The 13479-nt window shown below is 35.0% G+C and overlaps 1 protein-coding gene across 2 annotated transcripts in view; it reads right to left on the reverse strand.

The window, feature by feature from the left end:
* Window positions 1-1322: 1322 nt before the first annotated feature.
* The window catches only part of LSM14A (LSM14A mRNA processing body assembly factor), a 55977-nt gene continuing 43820 nt past the window's right edge, over window positions 1323-13479 (reverse strand). The window contains exons 4-10 of one of the 2 annotated variants that reach the window (XM_036749595.1): window positions 11336-11458; window positions 8674-8850; window positions 8329-8394; window positions 7295-7477; window positions 6960-7131; window positions 5942-6170; window positions 1323-3241 (exon numbers count right to left, since the gene is read on the reverse strand). In XM_036749595.1, the coding sequence (XP_036605490.1) occupies window positions 3218-3241; window positions 5942-6170; window positions 6960-7131; window positions 7295-7477; window positions 8329-8394; window positions 8674-8850; window positions 11336-11458 (974 nt within the window). In that variant the 3' untranslated portion in view covers window positions 1323-3217. The remainder of the gene's footprint in view (window positions 3242-5941; window positions 6171-6959; window positions 7132-7294; window positions 7478-8328; window positions 8395-8673; window positions 8851-11335; window positions 11459-13479) is intronic. The other variant, XM_036749596.1, reaches the window with a different exon arrangement.

Here is a 13479-nt window from a genome sequence, read left to right on the forward strand (position 1 = left end):
TATGTTCACCTACTTTCCATTATTGAAGTACCAGAGAATAGCAACCACCTTCTTTCAGCCTGAGTAGGGCTGATACCCCATTTAGAATTACTGTTTCTGTGTAGGCTAATATTTGGCCTTTCTAGAATAGAAGGTACTGGCTATGTATGTATACATATCCTTTTTCTAACTTTACCTAACTGTCCTGACTGTTCACTCCTACAGTCATAGTGTTTTAAAATAAGCTGGAAGCACTAAAGAGAAGAACAGCTAAATTTACTCCAGGATAAGAGCACAATTCACCTCACTACCATACTATCCACTAAACTAATAATACCCCCCAAACTAATAATCTCTTACATTTTTCTCATCCCCACCCCCTCTTTCTATGAGACAAACATCAAACTTTCAACAGTATACGTATGTAATATGCCAGCTTTTCTCATCAAATTCTTTTTTTTCCTTTTTTTTCTCATCAAATTCTAAAGATAAATTTGAACATGAAAATGAAGTGATTAAGAAATATGAATCTTGTACAAAGCAAAAAGCATTCTGAGTGCAACCCGCATTTTACAAACTCCATATATAACTGTATGACTGGGGGCACAGTAGTGGCAGTTAAGCTACCGCCTTTCAGGACCTATCAGGACACTTGACAAACAGGCTGGAGAGGCAGCTCCATCTTGACAGCTTCTTCATTTACTGACCTATTAAAAACAGGACACTTGTCAAAAGGAAGCTAAGGAATCAAGTGGAAACCAGAACAGACCAAGAAACTGACAATAGCTATACCGGAGGGTCAAGTTTAAGGCCACTTATTCCCCGTGATTCTAATAAAGATAACAGTGTGGACCCTGCCCTGTTTTTTAGTGCTTTCCTTCCAGGACCTCTTGACACTGAATTGCCTGGATACCAAATAGGGTGACAAGGATTGAAAAGGGGACCATAAGATAGTGCAGAAACTCAGCAGAATTTGCCAAAGGGGAGGGGTAGAATAGATATGTGCTATGTAAACTGGTGTCTTCCAGCTCAAAAATCCTATGTCTTTATGACTATAATCTATGATTTAGAGCACCAATTAGATTTCAGGAATGTTTGTGGAAACTGGAGTAAAAAGCCACCAAAACCTTGATTTTTAAGGCCACGCCTACATGCACTTGGTAAAATACAAGATAAACAAACAATAAGATTCAGCAGTATTGCTGGAAATCGAGCTTCTGTGGGAGAGTCCAGACATTTGAAAGGACAAATATCAACAAAGTGATAATTAAATTATTTTCTTTGTTTCATTTCCCATTTTGCTGTTCAGAAGGTAATTAGTTTGAAAGGAGAAACAACTTTCACATTGTTTTTTATTGAACAGTTTTATTCTGCCTTAGAATAAAAACCTTGCTTTAATGTTGCAAGGTACACTGCAGGTATGCCATGCTGCCAGTTATTAGGGCACAAAATACCCCACTTGTTAACCCAAAAGGCTAGGGAGACGCACCAATTCATACCTTCACAGCATGTATCACTGGTATTATTTACAATTTTTCTTGTTTAAATAAGCCTGGGACGTCTCAGACAGTCTACATAGTTATTGCAACAGTACAGCACTTGTCTTTATGTTCAAAAACCCCAAAAAGTTGTTCAGTGTCATGATTTATGGGTCCTCAAAAAGGTTGTGTTGGTAACATGCAAACAAACAGTACTAAACAATATTATCTCAACTATGGCTGCCAAATACTGGACCTTTAATAAGGAAACCAAATTACAAAATACTTCCTTTGTAGTGCTATACAAAAGATATAAAATTAAAATTAAGATAAGAATATTAACCACCTTTAAATACTCCCATTTTCTTTCCTACAGTGCAGTTCTCCACTTCTTTATCACTATTGAACATTTTGAGGATAAAGTTAACAAAATCAGCAAATTAGATAAAAACATTTTAATCTTTGGATCCCTTTATTCCTGTGGCCTCCATTAAAAACACCTGAATGGCCAGATTTCATTTTTTCCGTTATAACTTATATCAAAAAGATTTTCTAGTAATTTTTAATTGGCAATGAACTCCATACTGAGTTGCTTGAGGTTCACTGGTCTCTAGGGACCAGTACTGTAATGTCGTAAGGGTTATCAAAATGCAGCAACTTTCAACACTCAGAATGTTCTTTCAATCCAATGGAATGGGTCTACAGGTATCACAACAAAGACAATTTTAAGGACTGACAGACTTTTTTTTAAGCCCAGGCATATCAGAAAGAACATATTAACTGATGCCTAGTATTTTCTAAAAAAGTTATTATTTATCAGCAAGTAGAGCTAAGTGCATTCTGATCTATGATTATTCATGTCCTTATATCTTAAAGATCTTCTTTATTTGGACAAATCCTGTGATATGCCATAAGCTACAAAATGAAGTTCTTGCAAGTGAAAATGAAGAATTTATCCTCTTTTATATAATGGAAGAACATACCAAATCTTCATTTATATTCCAAATATAAAAATCAAACAAATTTAAAGCCTGAAAAGCTAAGAAAAAAACCAACTATTAACTCTGTTCCTTAGCATATCAACTTTTGCAATAACACAGTATGTTTGCTGACTTAAAAATGTTTATTCTTTAAAAAATTAGTTGCTTTTTATACAGCTATACAAAGTTCTTAATGTTTCTTTGGCAATGGGATATAATGGAATTTTACAACTATATAAAAAAGGTACCTTTGCCTAAGAAACAGTATTTACTGTGTGTACATAGTTGACTGACAAAGAAAATTCTCTACCATCCAGCACCCTAATTAGTTGACGAAATAAGCTACCTCAAAAGGGATATTACAGGATTTCCCAAAAAACAACCTTCTGTGGCTCAAAACACTCACAGTATCACGGCCCCATCTGCAGGTAACTTGCAGTAATTATCAAATACAATTTAGTGATAAGAAAAATCCTCTCAGTGATGAAAAAATACTTATAAGTTCCATCGAAGTACTGTTTTAGTTTGTGTTTAACTATACATAAGAAATTACTTATCCTTCTGCTATTCCAAATATATTTAATGCTCAACATTTCTGAAGATGGCCATTTTTCAAAAAGTAACTGCATTATACCCTTTGAAATTAAGCAGTGAAACCCCAGTGCTGGTGACAAGTATACAGCAAATTCACTTCTTCATTCTTTTCAAGGATTGAAGCTAATTCTCTGGACCATGAAGACCTAGATAGAAATTCACCTACTTCCAAGACTTTTCCGTAGACTATGCAGCAACTTTGTTGTCTTTCTAAAAAGGGGAGGGAAAAAAAGTTACCTTATGCTTCAAATAATAGTCTTATGAATAATTTCTTATTACTTCACCTACTGCTGCAGTACAATTTTCTTTACTTGCAGCCTACATTTATCCCCTCTTCCCATTCTGTCTAATGGCTTTCATTATAATGTTCTTTATCTTTTACATTTAGCAATCCCTAAATTACTTGGTATAGACAGACAGCAGAGTTTTCTAGTTAAATGCATTTTCCAATTCACTAAGGGTAAATACATTTAGACAGTAGTCCTACAGTGCACATGGATGTCTCTGTCATGTAATGTAGGGATCTGGTCCTAAGGAACTCCCTTTTCAGATGTGAACAACTGCTGTAGATGAACCTTCAATAATTTATTTTTGGGAAAAAATATAACATTAGTTTGTATTATAAATTGTGCAATAAGGAACACCGACACACACTGATAAAAGCCTCCTAAACATTTTAAGTTAAGGTACTCACTGGTGACTATTTCAAACATTCAAAGATGTCATGCTGCTACAAGTAGGATACCATTATAACATAAAGCAGGATGGTTACCAAATTCAGGAGCAGATCCAAATATTCTGCTATGCCATGCTTCTAGCCTTTGAAATGACTGAAAAGGCCTAGGAATCTTTAATTTTATAGTTAATCTGCAACTGTTTGCTTATAACCTATCATGTCCCCATGAGTGTGAAAAGTACTATTATATGGAAGTACACAAGATACCCTCAAGAAGATGACAGTCTAATTGGGGAGACAATACAAACATGGAACAAGTATATGCTATCAGCACAACAGGAGGCTAGAGAAAGGACATATCAGCCTTGGCTGGAATATCAGGAAGAGCCTATATAGGAAGAGAATTTGAGGAGGACTTTGAAGAATAAACTGGATTTAGATGGGGTTGGAGGGAAGAGACAAGCTAGGCAACAAGGTATGGTGCAGAGATATATGTTTTGCAGGACAGACAGCAGACCTATCTGACAAGAATGAAACAAGAATGTTAGAAAATAGTGGATATGGAACACAGAGATTTGCATACGTCAGAAAGAAGATTCTTAATATTTTAAAATTAGAGGGGATGTTTGAGATAAATTAGAGTAACTCCTTTGTTTTATAGATGAGAACAATGAGGCCCAGGGAAGTGCTAGGTACACAAAGCCAGGTCTTTTAATTCCTACTCTACTATTCTTTTCTCTATGCCAACATTTCTCAAACTTTTTGAGGTTGTTACAGTAATGTGGGCATGAAATCAGAAGGGCTTGGAGTTGGAAGGTGGCAGTGGCAAAATGTAGGGATAAGTATAAAAACAGTAACAATTCAGAAGAATGAACAGGACTTAGTGAAGAAATAGATTTGAAGAGGAAGAGACAAAGATGATTGTTTGGTATTTAGTCTGGGGGACTGATGGTATCATCATCAAAAATGTCTAGTTGGGGTACAAGAGTCAAATGGAAGGGAGAGATTATGATGAGATTATGATTTCAGTTTGTGGTATGGATGTGATGTCAGTATGTGATGATTGATGGCAACAACTATTCATTTTACTTAAGAGCTTTAAGTGTTACAATATGCTTGCCTTAAAACAATTTTGTGAGGCTGATAATACAAGTACCTCATTTTACAGATGAAGAAACTGAGGCTCAGAATGATTTGGTTACTTGTTACTAATAGTTACATTTATGATGTCAGAGCTAAAATTCTTTTGAAAGTCTGAGTCCAGCATTCTTTCTACTACATGAAACTGCCTCTCCAGATGATGGCTGGTTATTTAAGTAGAGATGTCCTACTCTGGGGAGCCAAACATATGGGACTCCAAGTGAAAGGTCAAATCTGGAGGTCTAGAGTTGTGGGTTATTTACTGAGAGATGGTAAATTAAACAATGGGAATAGATGAGGTTACTAAGGGAGTTTAGAGAGTATAGTATACAAGGTGGGAGACACTACCAACACACATTAAGAGGGTAAGAGGAAGAAGATAAGCCATCAAAGTAGGCTGTAGAGTACAGTATCATGTAAATGAAAGGAGGAGAAAGTTTTGAAGAGAGGGTAGGAAGAGTATCAAAGAGGTCAATTATGATGAAGACTGGGAAAGGTCACTGGATCTGGCTGAGTATGGGTCATAGGGGAGAAATTTTGGTAGTGTTCAGGTAGAAGACAGATTTCAGATCTTCAGATTGTTAACCTTGATTACTATGTTTGATTAAGAGAGATCTCTGGTAAAACCTGGGATGAAAACCACCATGTTCTTAACTCTTGGGTATTTAGAATTGCTGTCAGTAAGTCTCTGCTTTCAGCTACCCTCTTTACGTGTTCAGCAGACCTTTTAAATGGGATTTCCCCCTTTCTCCTAGAGGACATGTTTGGGTTATAGATTTAAAGGGGACCTCAGAGGCCATCTAGTCTAACTTCCTCATGTTATAGAGAAGAAAATTTATCTGAGACCCAAGGAGATTAAGTGACTTGCCCAGGCACACAGCTCTTTCCACTGTACTGTGCTATAATGAGGTGATTCCCTCACTTTTACAAAGTAGGACAACAATATGAACGTAATTCACAGACTCCTTTTTAAAGTAATACCTAATTTGTGCACGCACACACACTTACACACATAATAGATCTATTAGTTGTTTTACAGAATAACAGAAGACAAAAATAGGGGAAAAAAATAAAAGCATATATACACTACTCACCCTGTATTCAAAATCTGCAAACTCCCTGCCCCCTCGGCCACCTCTGAATCCACCACGAAATCCTCGAGGAGCGGCAAAGCTACCACCTCTTCCACCCCCACGTCCTCTGCCACCACGGAAACCAATTCCTCTACCTCGGTAGCCTCCACGACCACGATTTGGACGGAGAGGAATTCCAAATGTTTCAGCATTTAGTCTTCTTTCCTCTGCCCAAGTTGGTCTTCTTTCTCTAAAATAACAATAAAAGGCCTTGAAATCTAGTCTACATTTTGTTATGTTAGGTACAAACTAAGTTAGTACATTTCTAAATTAATTCAAAAGTGAATTCTAAAAAAATAATAAAAATAAGTATGTTGTCTAAGTCACTATAAGCCACTAAGGTATAAAAAAATTCAGTGTACTGCTCTTATGTGCATAATATTAGTCTAATTATACAAAAATGTTGGCAAACTTCATAATGAAAATGCCCTAATTTCAGACCACGATTTAAAACTGAGATTTACCAAAGATAACAAAACCCAGGGACAGAAAAAGTTTTTTGATCTCAATTGAATAGTTCTTATTTACAGCTATTAATTTTTAAGTGTGACTACAACTCCAAGCAAAAATACTTTGTTGGTACAAATATAGGTCATATTCCTAAAATAAATTTTGGAAAAAAATATCATAGGTATGAAAAATAATTTCACAAAATTATCATAGTAAAATAGATTTAACAAAATACTTGGTATATATCTATATCTATGTATGTGTGCCCCCTACCCCATGGAACCTTATAGCTAGACTGTTATCTCAGAGGTAATCTTAATTAAACTTGTACCTGAACAAAAACATGGTACAACACCCACACTGATCCTTTTTAATGTTAAAATGCTTTAAAAACCTCCTAAAAATTAAATATTTAAAAAAGCTAATTCTGTTTACTAGGTCCTTCTAGGCTTTTTTTCATGCAATAGTGTTAATACACACAAATTTCTTTAAGGAAACTTCAGGATAATGTCCATCCAAAGGGCTATACCTATTATCATCACAGGAGATGTTATCAAAGAAGGATTTAGTTTTGTCATAATAGCAATTAGGTCCAAGTGGATCCTCTTCATCAGCATTTCCTTCACTGTTTTGGGTATCTACCCCAGAATCACCTTTATCTTCACCATTTACAGGCTTCTCCTGTTTCTCAAGTTTATCTTCTAATAAAAAACAAAAAAACAAAATAACCACATATTGCAGAAATAAAATTTTATAAACTCCTATTAACAAAACTTGACACTGGATTAAAAAAACCAAACCAAGCAAGCCACCGTTAACTCACCAGTCATACAAGATGGTTTCTGAGGAAGAAAGAAGATTTACCTTTTAATTTAAGCTTATTATGAAATTCTCTGTCAATTTCCTCCTTGTTGAATTGTGCATTAGCACTTTCAAAGTCAAAGTCTTTCTCAAACTTCATTGGGCCATCCCGCCGAATCCCAAATCTTCCTCTGCCACCACGATGACCTCCCCGTCCTCTTCGAGGTGCTGAAGGGCCACCTGGAACTATGAAAATATAAGATAAGACTACATCCAATTTACATTACTGAACATAAGATATGCTATTCTTTTGGTCTTTATTTAGTTCAAACCTTTACTAAAGTTCTATTTTGATGCCTTATGGAAGTAACTTTTGTTGACTAAAGTTAAGGCTAGAATAAGTTCTGGCAGGGCTTTCCAAGTTGGGAAGGTTTTGAGTTTGGGCCTGTCAACAGACTGCACTTCAGTTTTCTGGTACTAAGCCTACCTAAGTTCAGAGGAGCACGTCATAAAATAGATAGCTAATAGGTAATGTAACTACCTACGCAACTCATTCAATCTTCTACTACTAATGTGTGGAGGGGCTTGATCTGCAATGAAGGAGAGAGTCCCCACGCTGATTAAATCATAGATCTTTGGAAGCACTGAAGCTTATATTTTAAGAAAAATAAAACATTCACTTGGATTACTCTTATCCAAGGATTTGTCAAAGAACATAAGATATAAAGACATATAGTTTCATAGCTAAAATATAGTTATATAACTAATAGAACACCAGAAAAGGTTAACACTTTAAAATCAGATTTTATTTAATCAGTTATCTTTAGTGAGCTTGCTATATATCTTTATATATCTAAATAAACTAATTTTGCTAATTTTAAATGAACTCATAATAAACTGTAATAGAAAGAGCACTAAATTTACTGTCCCAAGTAGCAGGTTCAAATATTGATCCTGCCAATTAATAACTGTATGAGTATGGGCAAGATACTTCATGTCTCTGAACCAATAAAGCAAGGGTTAGATTAAGGTTCCACCTGGCTCTAATTTCTATGATCTTTAATAGTGGCAGTGAGATTCAGTTCTGAATAACTTACCTGCTTGTCTCTTGTTTTCATTTCTGATTTGTTCATTCTCTGGTCTGGAAATTTTGTGTGCTTCAGCTATAGAACAGAAAATATACAGATCAACAAATCAACTGGTGATAAATAACTGAAAGCCTTGGTTTGTGAACAGGAATATGAAAAAACCCTCACGTCATAGTCATGCTCATATTGATCTTCCATTTCCCCCACCCACTTTAAGGGTTAAATTTGACAGACTGAACATTATAAAGTTCAAGTTTGCTAAGATCACTCACAAAACAAATCCCTTGGATGAAAAGAGGGCTAATGGAAAATGCTTGGTCAGTCAATTAAAGCAATAAACATCTAAAGTTCTACCTCGCCTGTGCTCTTGATTCTCTATTGCTTTTTGGCTGGTAGATGGCAAAGGTCTGGCTGATACAGGGCTCCTTCTCCCAACAGGTGCTGGAGCAGGTAAGTGGGCCGAGGCGGTCTGTACTGCTTGTTCCATGGTTGGGCTTTTTCTCAAAGGGTCTAACTGAGGGCTTGAACGACCTAAAATGTAACCAAAAGATAAGAAACTACCCTACCCTTGTGGATTTCAAATTTATCAATCCAGACCCTAAAAGAAAAATATTTGCATTCTCAGCTCCACTAATCCAGACCGAAGGGAGATAGCATTATTCTTTTTATAGAAAGGGTTGGGTGGGGCAATTATGTCTTACTCAGATCAAAACTGAAAATTGGTCAGCTGTCGAGTATTAGTGCATTTCAACTGAGGATGACTTCATATCACATAAAAATCTAACCTGGAAAAATAACTGTTTCACACAGTCTTTTAGTATTGTTGTTTAAAACTTAAAGACTTACAAACTGAGGAACAGCATGACCTTAATAAAAGCTCCTTGGCTGGAATGGAATTCTTATCAGTTAATTATCACATAACCATAAAATCTTAGATTTATAGCTGGAAAGGATTATTAGGCTGACTAGCTCACCCCCCCTATTTTACATATGAAAAACCGAAGCCCAGATAAGTCACATGACTTGCCCAAGATCTTTTAAGCAGAGTAAATGGCAAAGCTAGATTTGAACCCAGAGTCCAAATCCAGTTCTCTTCTCCTTGTCTTACATTTCTCCTACCCCCAAACCTCCTAAATGGTGCCGATGCCATTACTTATATAATAAAATATATATTCATTAAAAATCGACATAAAACACATTTCACTACAATCCCAAATCAAAATCTGGTGGTCAATACACCTATTCTTGTTGAGGCAAACTTTAAAAAAAAGTTTGAGTAAATTTACAATGTTGTAAACATTTTAAAACTTTTTCTCTGGAGGACTACACACAAATGTAAAATATAAATGTAAAAAATAAAACCTTCAACTCTGAAAGATATATTTTTATATAAGTAATCATTAAATCCTTGTAGAAAGCTAACTAAAAACTCAATGAAACACACCTTTAATATGTAACTACTGTGAAGGGGCTATTGTTACAGAAGGTCTCAATGTTTTCCCTATTTTTCAGAACTTTAGTAACTTTATAATTTTTTTTTAATAAATTCTTTTCCTTCAATAAAAAGGGATGCTGCAATGAAGTATGGAAGACCGACCCACATGTTGGAGTGGTAGTCAGAATTAATAACTTAAAAAGATTTAAAAAAAATTATCTTCACTGAAAGTCCACAAGTCAGAGACAGCAGAGATCGGTAACAGAATACAACATAATTCTATTTAAAAGCCTACTTTGTTGGCTGCCTTTGTATCTTTTCCATATTTAATAGAAAATAGGCTTTTCATTTAATAGGAAAAACAGGCTGGATATTCACTTGCACCCTCATTTTCATCCAAATGTAGGCTTACTTTAAAAGCACTCATAAAAAAAAAAGCACTCATATTGATAGCAGTCAAATTGAAGCTAGCTGCCTTCAAACGAGAACTTGTATTCACTTGCTAACTAGTTCAACTTCCATAGTGATACCATTTTGAAAAAAATCCGATTTTGTATGGATGATAGTAATTACAACTATTCTAAAATTACCAAACGGGAACTGTACAAGATGAGAATTCCATTTTTCTTGCCTTGAGTCATACCTTAAATGATTTTTAGAGCCATATTTAAAATGCCTTTCTCTGAGGTCAACATGTGTAATTTATAGATTTTTTTTTAAGTGTTGCACCCAAGTTCTATTCAGCTAATAAATTCCATAAATAGTGTTTGAATCCAATTCTTCTGATTCCAAATCTAAGGTACTTTCTATCATACCATATTATCACTTGCACTGTATTTATAGAACTTAATAAAACTGGATAAAAATGAGACAAAAATGTAGATACTTTCTGCAGATCATATAGCATGGTAGCAGTGCAGAGTAAATAGCATTTAAAGACTAAATATATGTTGGGAAAAATGGCCACTTTTAAAGGGCTAAAGGGAACCAATCAATAAATACTTATTAGTGCCTGTATATACATGGTACTTTTCTAGGCACTGTGAGGATACTAGGGAAGTATGATAAACTAGCAGTATGATAAACAACAATGGAACCAATTGATTATAGATTTAGAGCGAGGAGGAGAGAAGTGAGGAAACTTAGGTCCAAAAAAATTAAATGTGACTTAAAATCACATTACTTAATCAAATGTGCTTAAGGTGGTAAACAGAAGTCAGGGTTCATTAGTAATATTTCTTCCTTCAATGAAAAATCTGATACTTAAACTGTAAATTAAGATTTTTGTTGTAAAAATCATCTAATAAATTTTACAATATCAGGGACCTCATGCTTCCTTTTCCTTCCACTTTCTGAGTACTATAAAAATTAGTGACTCCTATTTGAGAAAGCTTTTGCAAAATTCAACAGGGCATGTTTCAGAGTATCCAGGATTTTTATCATGTTACAAAATCTGGGTATTGAAATCCATGTAAAAAATTTAATTTCAGGAATAAAGGTTCCTACCTCTCAGAGAAAGGCAAAAAGATAATATGGATTTAAAAAAAAAGACACATTTATGGAATAAAGAAGAGTAAGTACCTTGAGATGGCTGTGTTTTTGAAGACCTTGCATCCTGTGTAAAGGCAGACCCGACTGCACTGCTCTGGGATAAGGCAGCACTGGCTGTTGTTTCTGTCCCAAAAGATGTCAGGGAGCTACCAGCTAAAAGCGGAAGCAAAGCAAACATCTTTTAAAGGTAATTTAGGAGCACTCTTCCCATTTTTATACAATCATTCAATTCAGACTTATAGGATGATTCTCTCGTGCAAATACTTGTAAAAATCAATGACCACTACCATTAAAAGAATGTCAATAGTATTTCCACTTGTAGCTTTTCTGGCAAAATAGCTGAGATTAAGTTGACGAAGGGTTGTTTTGCTCTGTGTAAGTGTCTGGGTTGGGAGTTGATGGGGACTGGGAAGGGCCCAAAAGAGGAAGAGATAAAACAAAGTAATACAGTCAGTGACTAAAGGGGAGGCCACCAGATTAAGTTTATTAAATATTAACACTACTGGCAGAATTATTTCAATAAGGATTGTACAAGTATCTAAACTAATCAGTGTACTAATGTTCTACGTGAAAATTTCTAGTTAGATGAATGCTGGACTCAGCTATGACAATGTCAGACTTTGGTAGGAAGTTCTGGGGCCTTAAGTGATAGGGGGCCTTAGATAGGATTCACAATGGATCTCTGGCAAGTCATGCTAATATTCCACTTCTCTGAATTCTTATAGCATTGATTGTATCACTCCTTTTAGTGCTTAATCTTATAATGTACTTCATTATTATTTAACTTTCCTATGTCTTGGCTCCTCAACTACACAATAAACTATTAAAGGAAAGGAGTGGTACCTTACATTGCCTTTTATACTACCTTTGTCCCATAATGCTATCCACATATTAGGTGCTAAAAAAATTTACTTGTTGAAATGAATAAATACAAGGTGTCCATTCACTTCAAGATGTCCACATGTAAGCTGGCATTCCTATTACACTGTGGTAGGTACAGTGCTATACTTGGGATAAAAAAGATCTGGATTTGAATCCCACCTCAGACAACTACTAGCTGTGTGACTCTAGGCAAGTCACTTAACCTTTACAGATCCAAGTTCTCTCATTTGCAAAATGGGAATCAAATTTAGCGCATACTTCACAAGGTTGTTACAAGGATCAAATGAGATAAAGTATATAAAGTACTTTGTAAACCTTTAAGTGTTATATAAATTTCAGCAGCTATAATTTACATCATGTAATATTGTTGGGAGAGACCTCTAAGGTCATCCTGTCCAACTTCGGATATTATAAAGGAGTCCTTACTACACCACAACCAAAAAGCAGTCATCAAATTTTTACTCGAACATTTCCAGTGATAGGGAAACTCACCACCCTTTGAAGATAGCCTACTGATTTTCAACGAGAGATTTGTAGAAATCTGTCTCCCTTTAATTTTTTTTTCCTGGTATAGCACAAAAGTATCTTATTATAACTGGGAAACACCAATTCACTTTTTTTTTTTAACTAGAAACAATCACTTTTTCTGTCTCTGAATTTATTTTGATGGATTAAATAAGTTCAAAGCTTGCAAAATAAAAATTTGAACTGCAAGTTCCTTATTAATTAGTCAATGTGAGCAAATCAGAGCTAGTCTTATACAGGATAACCATCTTGATTGCACACTAACAAGGCTCCAACTCATATTGAGGTAGGCAGTTCACACGATCATTTACTTGTACTAGTCAATCAGCCAGAAGTCCTTACACAACAAGTTATTAACTGTAGATGGGAGAAATACTTCTTAAGGTTTGTCTGTTTCATTAGTAATAGGGTCACTAATTAATTTGTTTATTTATTTGCACAATATATGTTAAGGAGCAATGTTAGCTCCAAATGAAAAAAAGACTACTTAATCCTTAATTTGATATATTTGGAGCTTCAACTTTTTTCTGAGGACAAAAAACCTGAAAAGTAGCTTCGAGTACTATGATTACAGATCTTACACTTAACAAGGAATTCAAAGATGAGAAGTGAAAGAAAAATTAAAAAAGAATACAATAAAGATGATGATGATAATATTATTATTTTAAGTATTTATGCTAAACAAAGAGGTCAGAGTATAAAAACAGAAACACATCTTCCTTGTTTCAGTCTGGAACCTGGTTAAAACTGAGGAGATAAATGAATTG

Source organism: Trichosurus vulpecula, chromosome 3 (assembly GCF_011100635.1).
Source record: "Trichosurus vulpecula isolate mTriVul1 chromosome 3, mTriVul1.pri, whole genome shotgun sequence".
Taxonomy (NCBI): Eukaryota; Metazoa; Chordata; class Mammalia; order Diprotodontia; family Phalangeridae; genus Trichosurus; species Trichosurus vulpecula.